We start from the raw sequence: 25331 nt of genomic DNA, 5'->3' as shown, positions 1-25331 counted from the left end.
AACAAAACCCAACCCTCAATGTGCGCAGATACTGCAACTTAAGTTAGCAGAAGACCAAACAGGTTCTAAGCTTTTCTTCCATTTCCCTAAGAATTCTTTCAATCTGCAAGTATCTACAATCCAGCTAACTGAAATCAACATTTAGTGTTCACTAGAGCTGTTTCACAGCAGCATATATTTAAGTTAGGGATTCAAATTTCTAGACATAGAAGAAAATGATAAATACAATCTGAACAGCAGTCTAAATGTTTAATATTGACATTCAAATATATCTGCATTGTGCTGAAAGTTGAAAAACACAAAAATCTGATCAGACAAAAACTCTGGTGATGAGTATGCTATATGTATCAGTCAAACTGAATATAGTTCATATTCTGTTCCCACTATTAAGGATGTTATTTGACTCAGAACTGATATTGTAAATATACAGCAGCCATTTTTTCCTAATTAAGGAATGTCTCAATACATAATATTATCCTTTTCTAGATGATCTTTATACAATTAAACTAAAATATATGATCGATTAAATTAAGGAGTTTGAGGTTAGTAATGAGTGAAATCATACTTTCAAAGCTTGATACTAGGTAAAACAAACCAAAAAAAAAAAAAAAAAAAAAAAGAGACCACACAACTCTACTTACTAAAGCAGCTAATCTTGCCTGCAAGTTTGGGGTCACAAAGCCCAGAATATGTGCAAACAAATGCAATACAAGGAACCATGCAAAAATACAGTAATGAATTTAAAAGAAGAAAAAAATTGTCAAACCAAAAAAAAATTTATTTATAAATACACTGAAACTCAACTGTCTTCTACATAAACTGTAGGTCTAGCATTAGTTGTACCATGTAGAGAGCCAGCACTCTGGGTTCAATGCTTCCAAATCTGCGCAGGTAAGTCGTGCCATCTTTGGTTGACTGCAGTACCAGGAAGGATGAGAGGGAGCGAGAGGGAGGACAAGAGTTCTGGAAAGCAGTGTCAACTTTCACTAGGCAGCTGAGCCTCAATGTCCACTCTGCAAATGGGGCACTTCTTGTTAGTAATCAACCACTGGTCTACACAGACTTGGTGGAAAAGGTGCATACATGGAAGGCGCCTGTTGTCAGAGCAGAGAAAGTCGTGTTAATAAAGCATTGCCAGAGCAATATTCCCCCAGGAAAACACCATGTAGGTTTGCTACTGAGCTCTGCTCTTTCTGCAGTCACATGTTTTCCCACAGGTTTCATAGCCTTTCTAGTTGAACCTGCATTCTGTCTAGTTCCAAGAAGAAATGGATATGGGCAATGAAGTCAAGCAACAACTGCCTTGTGCTGTTAACAGTTAAACCTGTTACAGCCTAAGTAGCATTTACTCCCAAAAAATGAAAATTGACAGTGCTGGTTAAGTCAGGGTATCAGCTTGGGCTCATGTTATAATACAGGCAGCCAACTTATGGAAGACAGTAATAAAATAACCTACATGATACCTAAAGACAAGACAGACTGAATAATTTGTGTTTTCAGCTGCAACTGATTTTATCAGCTCAATGACAGGTAGCAGTTGACAGTAACTGCTAACCTAGGCAGTACTGCAGGGCAGTTTTTCAGTGTTGTTTACCTGACATCTTCACCCTCCTCCAATATGGACAAACAGATGGTACACTTTTCCTCTGTGTCTTCTTCTGTTCCTTCCTCCCCATCTTGTTTGCAGTGCAGTTTCCTCTGTGAGAACCAATCAGTTGTTACCTTATTAGTAGAGATGACATCATTGACAAACTGAGTAAAATCTGTTTTTGATACATATTCAAATACATATTTCTTTGAATACATTTTGTAATATTTAATTAAATGTATTTGAACCTAAATGAATCGAGAACTTGGAGCAAAACCCAGAACATTTCAGATTTACCTACTACTGTTAATTATGGAAGTGTACTGGACTGTGAATAGATTGATTTCATATTGCTGCAACCCATCCTTTTACTTGTTGCCCATGTACAAATATCTTAATTTCATACATTTAAAGGCAAGAGGAATCCTTTCAAACCTAATATCTTAAATCACTATTTATCAAGTGCAAAAGAACTGTATGTCAATGTGGAGGGGATTCTGTATTATGATACACTAAACTCCAATTGAGAGACAACCTAAGTTGTCAAAATAGTGTTCCAATTCAAAACTTCCTTAGTATCCAAGTCTTCCTAATGTGATCAAAGGTTAAAATGATATATACCAAGCATCATGAACAATTTACTGCAAGAATAGTCTTAGTTTATGAGTTATCACTGAAGTCTGTTGACAATTTTGCTATTACCAGTAGCTATTTCACTGCTCACAAGGCTAGTCATGACTGCTGGACAAGTTATTAAACCATATCAAACCACTTTGTTTTATCACGTGCAGTAGCTCTTTATCTAAGGACCAACTTTTAAATTGTCCTTGTGAAAAAAGTATCATTATTATTAAACCATATCAAACCACTTTGTTTTATCACGTTCAGTAGCTCTTTAAGGACCAACTTTCAAATTGCCCTTGTGAAAAAAGTATCATTGTAAGCTTTGCTTACAATCCCTGAAATGTCAAGGTACAGAAAACATGCACTCCTTGAAGCTGACATTTCTGCAGATTTCAGCTAACCATAAACACATTTTCCAAGAAACATTACAGACATATCAAACCACTTTGTTTTATCACGTTCAGTAGCTCTTTAAGGACCAACTTTCAAATTGCCCTTGTGAAAAAAGTATCATTGTAAGCTTTGCTTACAATCCCTGAAATGTCAAGGTACAGAAAACATGCACTCCTTGAAGCTGACATTTCTGCAGATTTCAGCTAACCATAAACACATTTTCCAAGAAACATTACAGACAGCCCACAATTTGAGAAATCCTCACCTTTTTGTATTTATGTGGATATGTGCATCTTTCTATAGTTCCCTGTGTTGCTCCACGATTAACATTGCCTAATCGTTCCTCCAAGTGAATCAGCTCCTAAAAATCATGGAATAAACAGTGTAAGAACTATTATTTCATCTACTTAAATACTAATTTTATTCTAACCCATTTCCATTTTTAGAATGACAAACTCTTATTTCCCAACTTATTCAAATACAGGCAAAGCAAAAACGAGTATGTTGTGTGGGAAAAGTGATGGGTTTCTGTACAAAAACGCACACAACACTGCCTGGTGCGTTAAGCTATAGGGAAACACTACTACTAAAAACATTAGAGATAGTTTGTCAGCTAGGAATGGTTGTCAGTATGTTCACACATACTTGTGTTTAATGAGGAAAAGGCAATTAAAATACACTATGTAAATATTTGCTTTCTAACAGTCATTAGGTTTAGAAGAAAAAAACCAAAGTCGCTTAAGTTGAAATACAATGACTGATTTATTTTTCTCCAGCAATGAGTTGATTAGAACCATGAGATGTCACTGAAGATGTTTTCAGTGGTCAGGTCATTAACTCTCTGCATCTGATACACTTTCTCTTGGGTTGGTTTTTTTTTTTTTCTTCTCTCCATTTCAACTCCTGCACTGTGTAACAGGACAGCACTGCTAAAGTTGCCAAGTTTCAACCTCACTAGGAGGATCCTGGCACAGTTATTCAGACACATCACTACCTTTTACCAATTTATCATGTAAAGACTGTCCCACTAACTGGGGTGGTAGCAGAGCAAGACTGACTGTCTAGGGCACCTTTTGTTAACTGACTTTTCATATGCTTTTGTCCCAGTTCACGATGGTTAAGGGCAGTCTATAAACAAAGGGTATTTTCTTTATGATTTTTTATATCTATAGAGAACTAGCTCTACCATACACCCTCCCCATATTCCCTCATGGCACATTTTGGCACGTATCTAGTTTTATTCTATTACAAACCTCAAAATTGCCCCTGAAAGGGCCTCTGAATGATGTTCCATCCAATCCCGATGAAATGTAACGGATGTGAGGGTAGCCCGCCATGTCTGGTACCTAGTCAAACAGCAGACGTTCAGTTAAACCTAGGCAGAACACTTTCAGGATTCTACTGTTCACTTTGCAACATTTAAGTTCCTTTTGCTTTCATTGAATCACTTATTTATACTCCTCAGCTTGAGCATACAATTCTAACTGACAGCACAACACAGACAGCACTCTGAGCTCTCCAAGCATAGCCAGAAGCAGAACAGAAATGAGCCTAGATCTTCTGTTACAACCTCTCCACATCTGCATTAGGTATTGCTTGCATTAAATTCCCAAGTCTCAACATCTCGACCTACATTGCATAAACCACCATAAATATCTACCTGTTTTTATAAGCAGAACAGCCAACAGCTACACATGAAGTTATGAAAGGGACTTGCTACAGATTCTCAAATACAAGTTTCTGGTACCACAGACAAAACAAAGCTAATACTCAGTCTGGAAAAAAACAGCCAATGTTCTTATCTAACCCAAAACAACCAAAAATCTTCAGACACACTTTGAATTTAGAGGCAGACAAGAATTAACACTCAAGTCACAGGTAACTACATACACGCTATATTCAAGCATCCACTGACCTCCTGGCATATAAGAGATACAATCAGTGAACAAAACCAGTGCTATATCCTACATGCCCTTCAAGCACCAGCACTTTCATACAGGGAAGCCAAAAGGTAGTTAATACACCAGGGACCACCCTTCACAGCAGGACTTCTGCATTCCACTTTCACCCCAGCAAGATGAGCAAACAACGGTACTGAGTTTTAAATGCACTGACCTCCTGGCATATAAGAGATACAATCAGTGAACAAAACCAGTGCTATATCCTACATGCCCTTCAAGCACCAGCACTTTCATACAGGGAAGCCAAAAGGTAGTTAATACACCAGGGACCACCCTTCACAGCAGGACTTCTGCATTCCACTTTCACCCCAGCAAGATGAGCAAACAACGGTACTGAGTTTTAAATGGGTGAACCACCCAGCAAGATGAGCAAACAACGGTACTAAGTTTTAAATAGGTGAAAAAACCCACCCTGAATTATCAGCAGATTCAGTTTAGTCAATCCTGCAGAGTGCACTGACACAAAGAGTGTAAGCAGCAATTTATTTGGAAATAATATTAAGTACTTGAGTACTATCTTCCTTTCTGTGCTGTCAGCTGATAATGTCTCTGCTGCTGTATATGACAGCTCAAAATTCATCTCATGAGGCTGCTGACAAGTCAGATACCCCAGATATTATTCATGGAGTCAGGTATTCACATGTGGCTTTTCTTCTTCCCAGCAGACACTTCGAAGCTTAACATATATAAAGGTGTAAAACTGAATGAATGCATGGTGAGAAAGCTACTTGCATTATATAACAGCCCAATCACAGCTACCTGTCTGTAGTTTTCAAATCCAGGCTTGTAACTAAAAGCTGACAGGGATAGAAAAGATATCTCTGCCCTAAATATTTTTTTTTCCAGAAGAGTAAAGCAGAGTCTGATTATTTTAAAGCAGTTCACATGGTGCTTGTTAAGTGATGACCATGTAGTGCCAACACTACCCTCAGATACAGCCACAATATTAGTATTACATTTTTACAAACCAGAGTAATAAAAACTGAAGATGCATATTCATGTGCATATCTAAACATTTCATGTAAGTAATATCTGTTGGTGTCATGGGTCTTACTGTTTGACAATATAAACTGTGGGTGTAACAAAGGAATTTTTGGGGAGTGGATTAAAAATATGCTAGTTTTTTAAAACTACACTGTAGGAAATCTCAGATAATCACTGATTTATGATTCATTCTGCATTTAAGGGTGTAATTCTACTTCTGCTTCCATATACAGAAAGCACATTTAAAGAACTAGGTCACTCATTCACACTATGAACATATTTACTGTCCCATGTTTTTACTAGGCATAAACCTCTGGCATCACTTGGAAGTTTCCATTGCCTGTCATTCTGCTGAGACCCAATTGTCACCACTCCAAGGGAAGGAAACTCCTGACAAAACCTAACCCAAGTCTCAGAAATGACTCACACTGCCTGTTGGTTCATTGACCAGGATTTGAAAACAGTCTGCTGGGAAGCAGTACATCTGATAGTGTAGATACTGTGTCATTACAGGAGCTGCAAAGTCACACACACAGCTCTAACTGCCTCAACAGCCAGAGTTTACCAACTGCAGTGACCTGCACCTGGACAGGTCTCCCATCTGTTCCAAATCCTGTTACTGAAGACTATTTAAGGAACCTACAAAATTAAATTTTAACACACAAACCCAAGACTTTCTCAGAGTACATACCACAACAAACTACTGAAGACCACAGAAATATTGTGTGGGATGATATATTTTCACACTCATAAATGGGCCTTCATATTATCCCAATGGGGATGGCATAACACCTCTGCAAAATTATCTGAACATACATTATGTACAGGCTCTTTTATAAGACATTGTGAGAGCACAGTGTACATTTCTGGCCAAGTAAAACACTATTTTGAAAAAACATCTCTAAGAAAATACCAGTTCTTTTACACCTGCAGAATAAGCAGTCTGCTAACAGCAGGATTTTAACTCACTGCACTTGTGACTGCAAGATGGGCAAAAGATGGGCAAGAGAGAACTATCAATAATGCCCAACTAAGAACAGTCTTACTAAATCCCTTTGACAGTTACCATCAAGCTTCAAGTGCAAAGAGATTTCAGCTCTCTTGAAACAGCTTCACCCACAAACGGAAGTTTGTTTTCAGGAAGTTTTCATGTTGAACACAAGAAAGAAGGAAAAGCTTAAAGCTAATGAATAAAGCAAACAGTTGGCACAAAGTACTTGTATATATTCCTTTGGATACAGTAAAATTAAAATATGTACTTTAAAGCAATATATTCTGGACCTGAAAATTCCAGTACAGGTTTGCCAAGAACTTTGTGTTTCTGCAGAACAAGTACCATCTGTTTGTGGTTTTGCACTTTCTATTGACACTTCCCATGACCACAAAAATTTGTAGCAACTAAAAAATTCAAGGCTAAGTCTGAACTGTTTACAACACAAACATTCTGAAACAGTTTGAAGCAGATAACCTGCAGGCAAAGTTTTCTTCCTTGCTACTCTTCTTTAAACACCCTCTATCATTCCAGGTTCTTTCAGCTTTTCAGTTGCCACAGTCAGTGGAAAACCCACCCACTGCCAAATCCCACTATGAAACAAATATCTGAAAATTGTGTCTATGGCAGTCAGAATTATGGCTGGTATGTAGTTCATTATGAACAAGTCATCTTCCTTCTAACATCCATGTCAGCTTGTTAAGGCACAGAAGTTGCCATCCTGTCCACCCAGATGTGGTAACTGGTGCAGGGCACTCTGAGTCAAAAAGCATCAGCAGCGCCAAAAGAGCAACCAAAGGCACTCAGAGCAACCAGAAATCAAAGTGATGTCACCACTGACATCAAAGAGGACCAGAGGAACTCCTGTGTCCTCCTTGTCTGATGTTTCATTAGTTGTGATGCACTGATCTTCATTTGATTCTTCCTAAAAACGATCGTTTGTCCAGAACAGAATTAACTGCAAAAATCACTTTGTCAAATCTTTCCTCAGCACATACACAGCATTAAAACACATGATGGGAACACAAAATCCTCTAAGCCACAGTCACACTTAAAGTAACTGCATTAAACCAAGGAGGGAAGCAGCCTGACCCTTGCCCTACATAAATATGAAGCAAGCTTTTTCTAACTGCTTTTAATCCAGCAACATTTAAACAAGTAAAAAGTTTCTTAACCAAGCCAGTAGAAAAGGAGATTTTGTTTCTCTGACCCTTTATTTGCACAGCCAAAGCTGCTGAACACACTGGTTATCTTCCCCCACATACCTTTATCATTTTGCCTCCCTGAGAACTAAAACGGCTGTCTATATTCCAGCACTGTCTAGGTGAATATTAGATTATCTGCATACAATTAAAATCAGAAAGGGATATATCAGAGTGCTAATGTCATTAAAGCCCAGACAATACATTATGCCCTTTACAGTCTGGCAGTAGTTTGAAGGGGTTTCAGTACTCCACAAGAGATAGGAAAAAATGCACACTGCCAGTTGGGCTGATGCTATTTCAGAACATGGGGTCAACATGAATGAAATTTTTAGTTGAGCAACTACATCAGATACTTTAAGGCAACTCTCAAAAAAAAAGCATAGCAAAAGCTTGTGACATCTGCATCAAAAATATAAGTACTGAGCCTTGGAAATTTCTGTTTAGTACCCTCTGTACTTACAGAAAGAGGCAAGCACACCTCAGAACATTATCTGCTTTGCAGAGGGACTCTAACCACAGTTCAGCCTCTCCTCCCCTATTCCTCAAGTTACAAAGGATATAACAAACAGGTGGCAGCCACAATTAATCTGTGGCCTAAAATGGCACTTTTGTTTAATATCTAGTGAAGTTTGTTAGATGAAAAACTTCACTAACTACTTCTCTCTATTCAAAATCAATTCTGCTGACAGATCCACTGTACTCTCACATACAGAAATTAAGACTTTGATTTTTGGTACTGCATAGAAGGGGTAGAATCATCAAAAGGCATTTGTAATGCTTTGAACTCACTGTATATATAACTTCTAGCAGTGCTCTAACCTTTCTAGTGTGTGTAATCTGAATACTCCTAAAAAAAAAAAAAAAAAATCACTCAGACTCAGAACACAACTTCAAAGTCACAACCCTCGATCTGATCACAGCAAGGTTCAAAACAGATCCCAAGCACTTGAGAAGTGCTGCTACAGCAGCCTATACATGGTAAAACCTGCTGTCAGTGCAGTGTGTACAGAACCTCAAAAAACTTCAGACACTCAGAATTCCTGTTATAGGGATTAGATATCCCTACACAAACACATGCACAAATTTCTGTAGAGTTAAAGAACCTTTTTTTCATCTGCACTTTTACCAATTAGAAACAGCAGTTACTGAGCAGAAGGGCAAGAGTCTCTAAAAATATTTCATGACACATCCAGGAAATACTTCTGAAGATTCTCTATCACAGCTTTCTTCTGTTCTACTGCTAAAGTGCTGATGAACAGTGAGGTCCCTCAATTACTTGCTTATCTAGCATTTTAGTTGTAGGAATATCCCAATTAAAGTTAAAACACTGAATTTTTTCATCACACTGCAATACAAGGATCACTTGAACTCTTAAGTTTCTAGAAACTTCACAGCAATAGTGCAAGTAAATCCCAGACAGTTGACTTATTAGCCCTGACAGAAAATGAACTAAAACAGGCATATGTTTATCTTGCTGCCTCCTAATGCCATTGCAGCTCCCTGGACTATTAGGAGAGCCTTTTCTCTTTGGGAATCTAAACCAACTGATGTTTATGTACAATATGTGAAATAAATGTGAGAGAGGGAAGACAATTTTCACCCACTTGAAAAAACAGACACCGAGCTGAAGAAGAATGCAGAAAACCTTAATTTGAATAGAAAATGCAAAGGAGCTAAGGTGATGCAGTAAGAATCTTGTTGGCTACTCTAAAATATCAAATTCTACAGACTGCTTTAGAAAGTCTGTGACATCTGTGCATCAAAGAATTACCAACCCTCATTTATCAGGGCAGTACTCAAGGATTATTATGTCTGTCAGTTAAAGAGCAAGGAATAAGCAATGTAAGACCAGACTGGAGACACTGATTACAGTTTGGTTGTAAATTTACAGTTCAACCCCCAGATGCCAATTCTGGCTACTAAGAGAGGAATTTGGGAAGGACCAGACTTGCAGAGGTTGGGTTTTTTTAATTAGAATTTTAGCATTCATTTACAGATGAACTCACAATTTTGATTACAGTATCTAGATTTAGAAGGATTAAATAATATTGGTTAACCACACAGAAACACTAAACATTGTTAAACTGTATTTGTGTCTCTGAATTTTTATCAAACAAAATTAATAAGAATTTTAAATAAACCTACATTCTTTCAAAAATAATACTCTGTAATAAAGTTATGCTGATCTGTTTTGGTTTTCTACTGTAGATTAAAAAAGTTATGACAAGGGACTAGCTTACCCTTACACTTCCTGTTGCTTATAACACTTCATATGAGCTACAGATGTATATACTTTATCATATAGAATTAGGTTGATGAACACCAAATATTATTTGAAAACAACCAAATCTCTAGACTGAATTCTAGTTGTGCTGCATACACAACTTAAAAAGAAAGCATGAGTGCTAATCCTCATGCACTGGGTGTAAAGTTGGTACCTTTAACAATCCAAAGCTTAATAAATCAGAATCTGAACTTTAAAAATCAGATGCAGAGGGTCAATGCATTGCAATGCAAGTGACAATTTAATTCAAGTATGTTTCATTTTACAAGAGCTGAAGTTAAAAATGTTAATGTCCTATACTGTTTTCTCTTATGACACAGAGTGCACTCCAGCTCCCTAGCTGAGAGCAACACACAGACATAGGGAAGTATTTTCTTCTTCAGTTGAAGCACTTTGCAGCAATGCACACATGCCCAATTTCCTGAGAAAAAAATTACAATGACCAATGATCACACCTTATGAAAAATGATCTCCTTACCATTAGAGGAAGAGCCCCTATTTGCAAGTGATGAAGTCGAGGAGGTGCATGGTAGTGAGCCAAGTGAGGATGCAAAGGCCCTGGAGGGTAAGTAGCTGCAGTCACACCAGCTTCAATTCCTAGTTCCCTGTCACATGAATAGAAGTGGCATTACAGTACTGGTACATCTTGCCTTCTAGGTACAAATCCATTGCTTGGGAAAGCCTACAACACAGCACAGCTACCATCACAGCTTTACATAAGAAGTGTTTTACCCTTATTTAAACATTGCTAAAGAATAATCCTGCCATGACTAAAAACTGTTTTTAAATCAGTTGTAAAGTTAGTACAATGAATTAGCAGAGACAACTCCACATTTATTGTGCCCAGGAATACTATCTGCATAGAGTCTTCTCTGCAGGGCATGCTGTGGGAACAGCAGCTGCCATGCATGCATCTCTTCCCTAGTGGTCAAAAGTATTTATTTTTGAGAATAAATATATTGTAGAACTTTTCAGCAGGGCTGATGCAATTTAAAAACACTTCAGACAAAGTGCCAAGAGAAAATACTAGTTCATGACTCAAATCCAAACCCCTATTTTACAAACATAAACATAGAGAGTCCTCAGCAATGTTTTAGCTGCCTATTTTTAGAATCAATTCTTGAAGTAACTACCCTAGAGTCAGTAACACCCAATTTCATTTTAAAAGCAATGGATAAAACCCGCTAGAAATATTTAAGATATTGAGTACTCAAAGCAGTATTTCAAAGCCAGATCAGCATCTATAAATTTTAAACTACAGGTGCCTGCAGCACTTTTAAAATCACAGCCAGCATTATCAGCACTGTGATCAGCATAATGTGCTCTTCTATTCCGAGTCTCAAAGAGCTAAAATAGTGTCTGAGTACTAACCAGGCAGATCTCTCAGAAGCTTGTCGAGGATGGGAAGACATAGTCTGAGGCACATGAATGTGATGCCCATGCCCATAATTGGGATGCATTCTGTGAGGATGAGGAGGAGGTCGCTCATGAGCACGTCTAAACAACACAAAACAGCAACAGTTAATTTCACATACTTGTCAGTATCAAGAAAGCAACACCCATACCCAAAGTGTTACAGACTGAATTACTGCAATGCCTTTAAAATAAGAAACTCCCCATGCAGTATTTCAATTCCAACTTTAGATATAGGTTAGAAACCAATTGTAACACAGATTTCATATTCAAAACCAAAGTTAACTTCAGCTACAGTGATCTGTCCTTCACTGGGCAGATGTGACTACAGACTACATGACAAAGTGCTTGATCCTAACCTCAAAGAGCAGGTAAAAAAAGTAAAGGCCACATGAGAGTCATGTTGAGATTCAGACTCATTCACAGCTATGCTGCAGTTTATTTCTAGTAAAACTGTACTAGCAAAAGTAATTAGGAGAAACTTAAGACACTAATTGGAGCACGTTTCCTTGAAATATGTTTGTGTCATCGCTCAGGTCATAAAATCACACAGGTTTTTCCACATCAGCAGGTATAGAACAATTATGGCTTTGGCAAAAAACCTTCAGAAAACCTGCTGGCTGACTTCTGTTCCTTTAACACTTGCCAGTCACAGAAAGAAATGGATTAGATTTCCCCCCACCCCATTGCTTTCAAATGCAGAAAGGATGGTGTTTTATTCAACTTACAAAACTTGGACTTGGCCAAAAGCAGCACACATTCTACAGGGTCAGAACTACCCTAAACTGTCTGACAAAGTAGACTAGACATTTTGTAAATTTCCAGGCCTAGCAAGGTGAAAATTTACTGAACAGCACAGCATACTACTCTGATAACTGGAAAGTGACACGTCTCCAAGAGAAACCTGCCAGGCTTGTATAAGTTATGTGAGAAGTTTCCAGTTGTCAGAGCATAATCTTATAAGAGGTTGGGCCAAAACATCTACAAGATTGATTTTGCATCTAATTTGTATGAGGATTAGAGGTGAAAAGAAAGACCGAGGGCAGAACAATTCTGCACAATTACAAACCAACACTATAGAGACCCAAGACTGGTGACTCCAGAGGGAATGTCGAGGAGGAATCTACTGTCAACATATGACTACAATTTCTACACATGGAAAGGAAATCCACTAGGCTAAGACATACCAATAGTCACAATTCCAATCAATCCCCAAACTACTGGAAAATTTCCAGATCTGGTAAGATAGCTACCACTATTATTTTTCCTTAAGCTACTATCTTGCTGTCTCACAGTCACTGTCTTGTCTGTCATTTGCCACTTTGTGAGCAGTTACTGCCTACACATATCTTTATAAATTACCCGTAAACTGCACCAAAAGTTGCAGTTAAAGCATAATTCTGTTCAACCATTAACAGTTTTAAGTTAGTTACCAACAGAATTTGTCTAACAAAGGAACAACAACTAATTGAAATTTTTGAAATTCTCTTGGATATTTAAAACCATTATCTCCAGAATTAAAGTAACTTCAGTTACTCTGTGATTGAATACTAAGCTACCATTGACCTGATACCTGTTGACACTAGTGCCATGAATCTAGTTTAGCAACAACGGTGGCAAGTCTTACACAGTGCCACCAAAGCTACATCTCAACATTAGTCACATTCTCATACAGGTATTATTCAGCCTCCTCCTTGCCTTCTAAAGACATAGCAAAGCCATGTGAGTATCTAAAGTATATGGACGCTTATGTTAAATTGTTCATTTTATTGTAAAGCATTAGTTAGATAAAAATAATCCTAATGGCATCAGCAAGGCAAAACACACTCTCAAGGAACACATTTGAATGGAGCTTATGATGTACATTCTATGCTGTCCAGCTTAGAAAGGAATTCCTGTCTGTTATCCAGAGGATGAGTAATGGGCAAGAGAAAAATAAGCTCCACTTGTCCATCAGGCCCCATTTCTGCCTTACCTGGAGACATTACTGAGAGATGTAACGGAGCAGGTTCAGCCTTAATGCTCATGCGACTGTGACGGTATGTAAGACACTCCTTACCATGGTTTAATATTAGCAGTTCCTAACCATGCAATTAACAGTTTGAGATTCACATGCAACATTTTACAAACCTGAGGGAAATGAATTATATGTTTAGATATTGTTCTGAGTACATTTGTGACATACGTTGGGTGTTGCATCATTCTTCTTCTCTGGACCTCCATCCTCTGGATCACTTCATGAGGATGTAGCCTCTGTGCTGGAGGTGCTGTTGCAGGGATGTGATGGGATATAGGCTGGTGTGTTGCAGGAAGATGCTGTGGTATGGGAGCAGCTGCATTGGCTAAAGGATGAGTTGGTGGTGGAGGTGGAACAGGATGAGAAGATGCATGAGAGGAGATTGAAGGATGGAAGGGATGCACTGGATGAGGGATAACGTAATCTACTTGAGGTGGAGGTTGTGGCTGTGGAGGAGGATTTCCATGAGAGTGAGGACATGCAGAAGCTTGGTGGTGAAGAGGTCTGGTCAAAGAAGCATCTGCAATGAAAACATCAGGTGCTTTTAATTTGGTCAGAAGCAGGTTTTGACTTAAATTTATTTTAAAAAGTATCTTCACACAGGTGCTTCAGTATTATTACACCAGAGTACACAGTGGCAACATGGGAATATGTGTTTATGCGATTTTTAAATAAAGTGATTCTAGCATTATATTCTACAAGAAATCTATACTTTCTGCAGCAGTATTGTTTGCCAGTGCTGGCAAAAAGAAAAAAATACATCTGTGGGATGCACACTGAAAAAGGTACATAGAATGGTCTGGGTTGGAAGGGACCTTAAAGATCACCTAGTTCAAACATCTATGCCACAGGCAGGGACACCCAGGTTGCTCCCAGCCCCATCCAACCTTGCCTTGAACACTTCCAGGGATGGGGCAGCCACAGCTTCCCTGGGCAAGCTGTGCCAGTGCCTCAGCACCTTCACAGGGAAGAATTTCTTCCTTATATCCAGTCTAAATGTACTCTCTTTTAAAGCAATTTCCCCTTGTCCTATCACTGCATGCCCTTGTCCAAAGTCCCTCTCCAGCTCTCTTGGAGCCCCTCCCTTTAGGTACTGGAAGGCCACAGTAAGGTCATCCCAGAACCTTCTCCAGGCTGAACAACTCTAACTTTCTCAGCCTGTCCTCATAGCAGAGGTGCTCCAGCCCTCAGAGCACCTTTCATGACTCTCCTCTGGACTCATTCCAAGAGGTCTATGTCCTTCATATGCTAAGGAATCCCAACCTGGACACAGTACTCCAGGTGGGGTCTCACAAGAGTGGAGTAGAGGGGAAGAATCCCCTTCAAAATGTACTTCAAGTCTGTCGTTTAATTTTTAAAAGTTCAATCCCCTCTTTTCAAGTTCACTATCCTGTAGAGACAATAAAATTAAAAAAAGAAATCACAATCAAAAAAACAAGTTGACTCTCTGAGCTTACTAAAGCAGAACTCACTGGGGGGATGGGATGGGGGAACAACCAAGGCAAACTAAATAAAAAGGCAGTACAAAAGGAGATGAAGAATATTTTCATAATAATACAGTTTTGAAGTCTAAATGTTATTATGGTCACTCAGAAGAAAATATTTTCCTTTACCTTGATCCTGTTTGAATCCTCTACATAGGAGTATCTGTTTAAGTAGATTTCTTAGTATGTATTTTGCTAGGCCGGTTCTGAGCCCAATGCAAGCAGACAGTAAGAGTTTTCACATGCTGCCAGGGGAGCTGTTTTATCAGTACTTACAAGGAGAATGCATGTAGTGCCGACAGGAGGAGAGCGAGGCCTGAGGAGGTGGTTGGGGCTGTGGCTGTGCAACAATACTCGATCCATATCCATCTATTGTTATGGACTGGCTCGGGCCAGCACCAGCCTGATGCCCATAGATTGTAGTTCGAGATGAAGAACCAGGACAGCAGGGATCAAAAGCAGATGTTCCATGAAAAGCACCACTTCCATGGCTTCTTATACCACTGCTGCTTAAGTCTACTGGCAGTGCCTGCTGCATAAACAAACCAGCTTTTTTCAAGCAATTCATCAGACACAGCAAACAAAACCACACTCAAACAATGTTATGAAAGAGAAAAATAAATACTATCATGAGCAACTGGGATCAAACTTTTTTTAAGGCTCAACTCTGGAAAATTACTTAAATATGGTTAACATTTCTTATTCCTAAATTCTTGATTCAGGTGAGAGACTAAATTCATTACACTGGTTTCTGTAGAACAAACCAAACCAAAAATCCCAGCAAAAACCTGGTGACAGATAAGCCAATAAGCATATGGGATATACATGCATTGAAATATTTGGATGCAAAAACCACTTTTATGATTTCAGTAGTGCTTAACGTATTGCACTTAAAACAGAAACCAGATTGATAGCTCTGCATATTGTAAATTAAGTTTGCACAGTACTCTTCTCTCTTGTCACTGTATAGTTTTCAAGCTCTGATTTTAGTTACTGAAAAGGTCTTATAAACCAGTGCTTTTTTGCACCTTTTATAAACAGAATATTAGATTTGATGCTTTCCTTCCTTAAAGCATCCCAATTACTTGCATTGCAAAACTGCTGTGATGGGCAGAGTATTTCAAGGCACTTATGTTTGGATTGCTTAAAAGGTCACTATCATCTTACAGTCACCAAGAGAACATCAGCTGTGAATGACTACTTGCTGGATTATGACTTTCTATAAAATTTCAGGATTTTGTCTTCATCTATTACAGCTCAAATCTTCCTTTTAGTTCCCTTCTATAATGCCTGATGAAGAACAAAAGATTAATTAATAATTTAGCATCCTATTCTATCATATCTGTAACAACTTAAAATCCCAAGTCACAAGTCATGATTGTGAGAGAGTCACAAGAATTACACATGCCTGCTCGTGGTAACTGGTGCCAGAACTGCTGCTTGCTCCACATGGTGCAGGCACTGGAGGAGGCCTTTCCACAGGGCAGCTGGAGTCACTGAACGGAGGAGACAGCGGAACAGAAGGGTGAGGGTTGTGGTGGTGATGGTGGTGATGCTGGAAGTGGTGGCCATGCTGCTGAAAGCAGCTTGTATGTGGGTGCCCCAATGCATGATGAGTCTGTGAAGGTCCTCCACAAGGAGAATGCTGAGGGCAGCACGATGGTAACCTTGGCATGGCTGGAGGGCCAGTTTCCAGTGTCGTATTAGATGCTGTTCTCCTTGTGTCATCTTGAAGATAAAGGAAGTTAACATTGAAGTGAAAGAAATTAGTAAAGCTAGTAACAGTAGTGTCTTAAATAGAGACAAATCCCACCCTGCACTTCACAATTAAATAACTCACCCACTGAAGAACAATTCTAGACTAAAACAAAACAAACTGGATACTTCTGCCTAAGGAACCAAAACTGAGTGGTTGAGGTGGATGTACGAACCACTGCAGGACGTGAACTGACACTTGGCTTATTTGACTAATGTAAGGCATGTAATCAGCAGGGAAAGGAGGAAAGATTGTCCCTGTGGTTAGTGTGCAGAGACCCAAAACTCTTGTGTAACTCTGGCCCACTCAGGATTTTGTCCCTCACCTCAGTCACAGATAGGGCACAGTGATGTTATGAATGCTACCTGCATATACAGCTCTATTACAGGTCTGTATAAATGTGCTCCCAGTGAAGAAATTTACAGTGGGAGGTTCAAGCAATCTGTATAAATCCTTCATTTCCTTACAACTCATACTAAACCCCTGTAAGCCGCAGCAGTGGGAGACTTCATTCCTAGTGAACTACATTCTATCTCCTCAAAAAGCAAGGATGTAGTTTGTTACATAGAACCAAATCATTCCAACTGGCAAAAGCAGAAGACACCAGCACAATTTCCTTTATCTCTGTGGAGAGATCAATGGTCTTTTTCAGATTCCTGTCCCCTCAACTTAGTACTGTTCACTCAGGACTAGAAGTTCACGTGCCACAATGCAGAGATGCTGATTAACTCCCTCTACCTCCTTTTTACTCAGAGGCAACACAACAGTTCAGAAAGCTCTTTGTTCTGTACCTCCAGCTGAAGTACCAGCAGTGCCAGCACTGGGAAGACTGGAAGTTGTCTCTGGTGCTGCAGAGGGCTGGCTGCTGCTGGAGACACTTGGAGCTGCATCAGAGGCCTGCTCTGAGGTAGACGTACTAGAACTGTTACTGGACGCAGAACTCACGACCTGTGGCTCCACTCGAGCTGATGTGGTTGGCACAACTGTCGGCTCTAGAGAAATAAAAAAGCTTTCATGTTCTCTAAGCTTTAAAAGCTGCTGAGGGTTTTTTATTGTTGTTTCTGCTTTTAAACTATGATACAAGAAATTATCAACTGGCCTTGCCAGAAACTAAGAAAGTCAGAACACAAAAGTCTGACAGGCACAACCTACAAAAGGTGATTCTCTTTCACTCGTGCGTGGAAAGAAAAGTAAAATTTTCTTCTTTTTTTTTAATCTAGTCAAATTTTAAGAATTAACATAAAATCAATTCCTAACCAAATCCAACATTCAAGTTTTATTTACTGAATGAAAAGAACCTACTAGAAAGAAGATTAAGTTACTTTATGATGAAGACACTTGCTGACATCTTCCATAAATCCACAGGCAAACTACTCTATGATTAAGTATTACCCTTACAACTTCTTAACACTTACAAAGCACAGAAAAACATTTAGAACAGTCACCAAGAGCACCATGACAACATTTAAACTAGCAGTACTACTTTACAATCTTCAGTCATTCTAGATGCATAGAACTAAAGGCTTCAGCGAGGTAAACCTGGTTCCTAGTCTCAACACATTACAGCAGATTAACTATCAGCATTTGAGACTTCTCCTAAAAGTACATACATATTCATTTTACATATTGCAAAGGTAACACTGAGCAACATATTTAATGGATCCAGGGAAATACAAACACTTGAGAGAGCTTGTCCTTTACTAGGTAATTCTAAGCAAGGTTCATGGTGAAAATTTAAAACTGTATTTAGTCACATAATTCAAAGTTTGGTTCGAAAAAGTTTTTTTACTAAGTTTGAAATGTCTCTGTAATTAATGACAAGGCAATGGCATGACTGGGAATATGAGATACCATAAAAGGGAAGATCATCAGAAACAGCCCAGGTTTTTTTAGTAGAAACGTCTGCCTGGATATCAGGGAAAAAAACATCAAAAAAGCTTCAAATACTTCTCTTACACAAAGTCTCAAAATAAAATATGACTAGTTTTCAAGATTTCTCTCTATATCTAGTAGGTGCATCAGCAACTCAGCGAGCAAAGGAATAAATATATCTCCCCTCTTGCAAGTCTTCCAACTCATCACATTAAAAAAACATGACCTGATACCTACATTTAAATTCCTTTGGTTTTTAATGCAGCATTCCAACACAGTAATTTTATTTAAAGGAGAACATTTGGGGAGAAATGCATTAATGTTTCAATTCAGAAAAAGCCAGCAACTATATAGGACATGTATAGCCTACAATGAGAAGTGATCACAGTGCTCAAGTGTGAATGCTAATGGCTTCTGACAGCACTCCTGCCATCAGCCATTCCCAGTTCCACCAGCCTCTTACTGCCTCACCATCAGCCAGTTCTGTTTCTCCCCCAAAAAAACAGTAAAAGACAGTGAGTTTGGTTAATCTCAAACTTATGGCTAAGAGAAACAATTTCTTAACACAATTCACAGACCATCTACCATCCAGGAGGGTAGATGGAGACACGATCCTTACGCTCATAGGAGCAGCCAGCAAAGTTTTAAGACCAGTATCTTTGAAGAAACCAGTACAGTTATGATAAACTGCACAGCTGCCTTGTAACCATGTTAATTCAGGAGTTTTATCATTTTACACTAGCTCATGTGTGAAATTTGATGCCTAAACCCAAAAATAATATTCCTGAAATCCTGGAAGACTCATCCTAGAAAGGCATTTCCTCTAGGAGACAGAAGAAACAGCAAGTCTTAAATATACACATTACAGAAGTAATGGTCATTCAGTAATAATATTTGTTTAAATAATTTGGTTCCTGAATTTAAGACTAATTTGTATCATTTGAGTTTTAAGAGTAAATTAAAGCAACAGAAGCTTATGCCCTTTCAACAACAGAGCTGCTGGGATATTTCATGGTAAATCCATAAAGAAAACAACCTGTAAACCAACCCATTCTCTTCCTTAAAAACTATCAACCAACGAAAACTATTCCCAAGCCTTTCCAACTCTGCAACACACACCCCAAAAAAAGACAACTTGAAGAACAAGACACAGCCTGCAATGCACTCAGGGACAAAACCACACCAGGACAAAACTCCTGTTAAACATTACAGGTAACACGCACCCAAGAAATCCCCAAACCCACCACCATCATCAAAAACAAATGTGCAAAGATGTGCATTGTCTTCAGTATTTCCTTCTCTCAACTTTTGGACAACACCTGGAGGCTGCTCTTATGAATTTCTTATTAACTGCCAGCAGGTTTTAATGTTAGGAGACAAACTTAACATATTTGACTAGTTTAGGATTGAGGTTTTTTCTTTTTTTAAATATTTTTTGCTGCAAGGCCTGAAAGAACAGTAACTATTCCAAAGCATAACTATTCCAAAGCATAGGCAACGATAGATTTTCCTTTTATAGTGCTGAACTGAAGTAAGTGCATATTTTTCAAGAAGTAGTTCCAACCTGTTCTGTAATTTCTGCCTGGTGAGTCAGCCCTCAGACACACACCCAAGGCAGCCTTGGAAGAAAAATTAGATCAAGCAGACCCACTGGAAATGGCTAAACTCTTAATTTTAAAAAGGAAGGCCACAAGAGGATTTTCTGACATGCTTGGAAATTAGACATTCATAGAATGGTACCTTATAACTGATGCAATTAACTCCACTCCCCTTAGAGTGGCCATCCTGCTCCTGGAAGAGATTTTTCTGACCAGTGCAACTTACCATCTTCATCCACAGTAAGGTCCACGACCTCTGCTGCATTTTGCCTCAGGGGCTGGATGACTGTGGAGATCCTACTGCGGTTTCGCTGCTCCTGAGGCCGTGCAGGGTGAGAGCCAGAGCTCTGGCCCCAGTGGGACCTTGTGTGGCCAAGACTGGAACGAGACCTTAAAAAAAGTTAAACACCTTAAGAATCAATCCAAATTTAGTCATTATTATTTTCTACTCATGTTTGACAAGCGATTTGAGGTTGGGGTTTTATTTATTAGTAGAAAAGTATTTTGTTATACTGAAATATCTCACAACTCCACATGCATTACATGTGCCCTCCCAAACACTACTGCAGATATATGTAGATATGCAGATAACATAACAGCAAATACCCACAGTTTAAAGGTCTTTAAACCATGTTACTATGAAGTACAAACAGGCAACTTATAAAAACTTCACTGTGAAACCCTACGACCACAGCCAGGCAGCAGATAGAGCTGATGTTGTTTTAACTTTGCAAGTGAAGTCTCCAAATCCTGTACTGTTCCTATGCAGATCTATAAATTATGACAGAATTGTACAGACAATAAAAATTTGTAAGTATTAAGCACTCTGTATATTGACTTGTGACAGAGTATTTTCAGAGTGTAATTTCTATACTTCAAAATGTCCAAAATATCCTAAAAGTGCAATATGTCTGAACTTTTCTCTCTAACATTATTTTGCTCCCTGTCCTCTAAGAACAAACACCTTTTCTCTCTAACATTATTTTGCTCCCCATCCTCTAAGAACAAACATAGTTTTGTGCCATACTTGAATAAACCAAAATGAAACACGGTTTGAGGAGAGGAAATCATAAGCCTGAAACCACATCCATACTTGAATAAACCAAAATGAAACATGGTTTGAGGAGAGGAAATCACAAGCCTGAAACCATACCTAAGGAAAGGAATGGCTTTATCTCTGTACCATAACACTCAGCACCCATTCTGTTCAATTTAGCCATACAAATCCAAACTCAAAGCAATGATGCTTTGGAGTTTAATACAGATAGACTTCAATTAAGGGAACAATATTTTTACAGTAGTGTATTGACCATTTCACTCTCAAAACCCTTTGAACTCTCCATTATTTACATAAATCAAGTGGCTCTTATTTTCCAATTTGGAAAAACAAGGTACTACAGACTTCAGCAATTCAGAAGAGGAAAATGTGAAGAAAAGGGAATGACTTCAATAAAACCAAACAAAACCCACTGCACAAATCACCATGGAGTTGCTGCTGTTTTGGCTGTAGCACTGCAGAAGGTAAGGGAAGAAAGAACTAACTTTTTCAAGTCTATTAAGGCTCCCACAGAAAACTCTTCTTACTGGTGCTAGGAAGGTACAAATCTGTTTATTCTTTTTAAAAATATCTTTCATCAAGTTTGGAGTTTTCTTCTTCAAGGAACTTTACTCAAATAGATTCTGTAAAATTTGACAAACACAGAACTTCCAGAGAGGCATGGAAGAACAGGGAAGCATACACAGCAGCAGCTTCAAAAAAGTAGGATGCTTTCCTGAGAAAAGCTCAGCTAATCCCTAGATAGTCAATTCAGCCTACACTTGGCTCTCTCACCGTACAGCTTGGCAAGCATACACAGCAGCAGCTTCAAAAAAGCAGGATGCTTTCCTGAGAAAAGCTTAGCTAATCCCTAGATAGTCAACTCAGCCTACACTTGGCTCTCTCACTGTACAGCTTGGCTTCCTCAAAATTCTGCCCATCAGCTGCACCTCAGCAACTCCAGATTAGCTGAATTGTCAGGCTTTGGCAAGGCTGTGGTTTGGGTTTTTTGTTTGTTACTTTTTAGGGGGGTTGATTTTTTTTGCTGTTGGGTTTTGTTTGCTTTGGGGTTTTTTAATCAAAAATGCACACCCTGCATCCTGGTTAGAATTTCAGTGACATTTCCTTATTGTCTTCTAATGATACAGAGCTTTGTGACAAACCTGAAGTCAAACAAAAACTGTATTAATACAAAGAGATGCAAATCTCACCTGTAGCTTTCACCAACTGTGACAATCTCCACTTCACTGTCTGTTGAGGTAACATTTATTTCTTCGTTAGCAGTGACCTGGGGAGTGGAGGATGCTTCGATCACCACAACATCTTCATCAATACCTCCTGACCAGGAAAAAGGAAGAAGAAGGTTTGTATACTTCATCTTAGAAGCTGTCATTATAAGAGACTATTTTTCCTAGACATGCTTCCAAATACTGGTACTCACCAAACTTTTGTGATGGAAGAAGAAGGTTTGTATACTTCATCTCAGAAGCTGTCATTATAAGAGACTATTCTTCCTAGACATGCTTCCAAATACTGCTACTCACCAAACTTTTGTGACTGCAAGTAACATGTAACAAAATTAATTCTCAGAACTTGCATGAAAGTTTGGAGGAAAATTGAGAATATTACAAAGCCTAAAAAATCAAAGTCACATTTCAAAATTTAAAACACTGAAAGGCCAATTACTTAGAGTGAAAGGCAGTAGCTAAAGTCATTATCACATTCAAGGGAATGTAAACATCTTGCAAATCACCGGCAAACAAGCAACAGCTTCCTCACACAGAACTACCTCTGCTGCTTCTCAGACAAAACCAACCAGTCAAGCAGCTGGGAAAGCTCAGGAAGAAATAAAATCACAATTCTTTTTCGTCTACCTCCTAAACATGCACTCTGAATTGCAGTAAGCTTGAGCGTACTCCTCAGAGTCTACATGTCCTCAGGCTTATGCACTCTGAATTGCAGTAAGCTTGAGAGTACTCCTCAGAGTCTACAAGTCCTCAGGCTCAATGTTTATTAAAATTTATGACAGGTGCAAAAGGAGGAAGATTTAGGCTTAAATATGATTTTGTTACTTCAGAAAATAAACAGGTCCTCTTTGAGGACAGAATCGCATGCCATGTGCATCTACACCAAAATTCACCCAGTGTACATTTCTACTGAAATTGTGACCCAAGATTAGCTCATGAAAACCAAAGGAAATTCCCAGCTGAATGTCCACGCAATTCAGCTACCTTTGGCAAGGTTTGAGAGTTCATTTGACTTAACTTTTTATTATGCAAATCTTTAGTCGAGCTGTGATTTTACCCACTATTTTGAGAGTTCATTTGACTTAACTTTTTTTTTACGCAAATCTTTAGTCGAGGTGTGATTTTACCGACTAGGAGTCAAGACTGTAGAAACCATGAGGACGGTTGCTGGATGAACAGGCTTTACGACTTCCAAAATAACAAAATCTTTAGGAAAACAATTGAAGTTGCTCCAAGTAGGATATAGCATAGACACAGTTCAACCACATGCTATTTCCTACTGTTCATCCTTCTAACAATACCTTACCAAGGCAAAAGCACAAACTGATAAGGTTTTCATCCCATAAAGTACTTTGCTATACAAGGAACAAACACTTTCTTCAAAATTAAGCAGAAAACCAACTCCTCTAAACTATGCAAATATTTGTTCAATTGTTTTATATACTGCACCCTAACAAAGTACAGTTCACTTTTTTGCTTTTAGCACATACCAGTCACTGACCAGACATCACCTGTCTGTAAAGAACTTCAAGCAGAACTCATCTTACTTGAAAGTATGAATACCTTACTCATCAGCATATCATCTAAATGACTGAACCTGTAACAGACCAGCTAAATCTGTATAATAAGACTGATGTATCCTAATCCTATAGTCCCTTAAGGTAATCTCCCCTCAGGGAGAAGAGCCACAAGACTGTTGGCAGCAAAATAGTTATGCTATGAGATGTATTCTGTACTACTTTCAGAATAATACCTATGGCTATAAAAAAACCCAGAAAATTATCCTCCTGCAGGTATACACTGTTTCTCTCTTTCATCTTATGAATCACAAACACAAGCAAATTATACTCTAGTTGTTATACTCCAGTTGTTTGTGACTAAATTAGCCTTTGGGCCACTACTGCAAGACTCACTCAGCATTTAAAAAGGAGCTAGTTAAAGCCAATACTCCTTCTGAAAATTACAGCCAGAATTTTATTAGCTTCCACAGAATTTGGGTTTTTCCTTCTACTCACACCCACAAGTAACATTTTACAGCGCATGCAAAACACCAAATTTCAGTTCACGAGTTTTGCATATCCCAACAATTCAGACCCATCAACTGCAGTTAGCAATTAAGTTCTGTACATAAGTATTAATCAGAAATAATCAGTAACTTCATGACAGAAGCTCCTTCCCTCTCTTTTAAAAGCCTATTTTATGATGGAAACCTAGTGTTCAGCCAGCCTAGGGAAGGGATAAACTACACAGACTTGAACCCAAACTTGAACATGTGCAAAATGATAATCCTCCCTCAAAAATAAAAACATTCCCTCCTCCAGGCCTTACATCCCAAAGACAGTAAAGCTGCCAGACTAAAGTGTTTTATTAAGAGGAATGTAACTTTTTTAATAATATAATACTCTGTAGTCCAATATTTAGATCAGTAAATTAGTACATTTTTCTCCAAAAAGTAGTAAGATCACTTCAGAACTGGGAAGCAAGCTTTAGAATCAAATACTTTAATAATCCAGAAGTTATAAGTCAGAGACTAAGCTCTGCACAGTAGAACATGTATAATATAGGTAATTATACTATTACTTAACTCTGAAAGATCATGGCACAACTCTGAGATTAATCAATCATCATCAACATCAGCACCCCAGCAGGGACATAACTAACATTGCTATAATACCTAAATTTATGTTTGGCTGATTGTTGTTGTCCTGGGTTGCAGTGTGGGGGTAGCCAATGGTATGTATTCTATTGTCGTCTCCACAAGGGTTAAAGCAAGTGGGGCAGTGATCCTTACCTCCTCCTGGTCCCCGATGGCTCTCCCAGGGGCTGTCTCTGTTTAATGGGCTGTCTGGGACTCAGGCATGCAGAGAGTTACATGGCC

The 25331-nt window shown here is 38.6% G+C and overlaps 1 protein-coding gene across 1 annotated transcript; it reads right to left on the bottom strand.

Annotated features, from left to right (window-relative positions):
* Window positions 1–411: 411 nt before the first annotated feature.
* On the bottom strand, window positions 412–22584 carry RNF111 (ring finger protein 111). The gene is made up of 12 exons (XM_009076244.1): window positions 22418–22584; window positions 20397–20560; window positions 17492–17692; window positions 16353–16672; window positions 15221–15476; window positions 13629–13980; window positions 11402–11527; window positions 10509–10635; window positions 3859–3951; window positions 2871–2966; window positions 1595–1722; window positions 412–1094 (listed from the first exon to the last, which is right to left on the bottom strand). Exons 1-12 carry the CDS (start codon window positions 22582–22584, stop codon window positions 977–979), a joined length of 2148 nt encoding a protein of 715 aa, XP_009074492.1. The 3' UTR covers window positions 412–976.
* Between the last annotated feature and the right edge of the window lie 2747 nt (window positions 22585–25331).

Source organism: Acanthisitta chloris, unplaced genomic scaffold, assembly GCF_000695815.1.
Source record: "Acanthisitta chloris isolate BGI_N310 unplaced genomic scaffold, ASM69581v1 scaffold19216, whole genome shotgun sequence".
NCBI lineage: Eukaryota > Metazoa > Chordata > Aves > Passeriformes > Acanthisittidae > Acanthisitta > Acanthisitta chloris.
This window is presented reverse-complemented; position numbering and strand designations above follow the sequence as displayed.

Bases quoted from the DNA above. Each gene is read 5' to 3' on its own strand.
- RNF111 (XM_009076244.1), bottom strand. From the start codon at position 22,584: ATGAAGTATACAAACCTTCTTCTTCCTTTTTCCTGGTCAGGAGGTATT. The intron at 20,561-22,417 runs GTGAGATTTGCA...ACTTTTTTTAAG, and splicing joins ACAGTTGGTGAAAGCTACAG to GTCTCGTTCCAGTCTTGGCC. The intron at 10,636-11,401 runs GTTAGTACTCAG...TTCATGTGACAG, and splicing joins GCTTCTGAGAGATCTGCCTG to GGAACTAGGAATTGAAGCTG.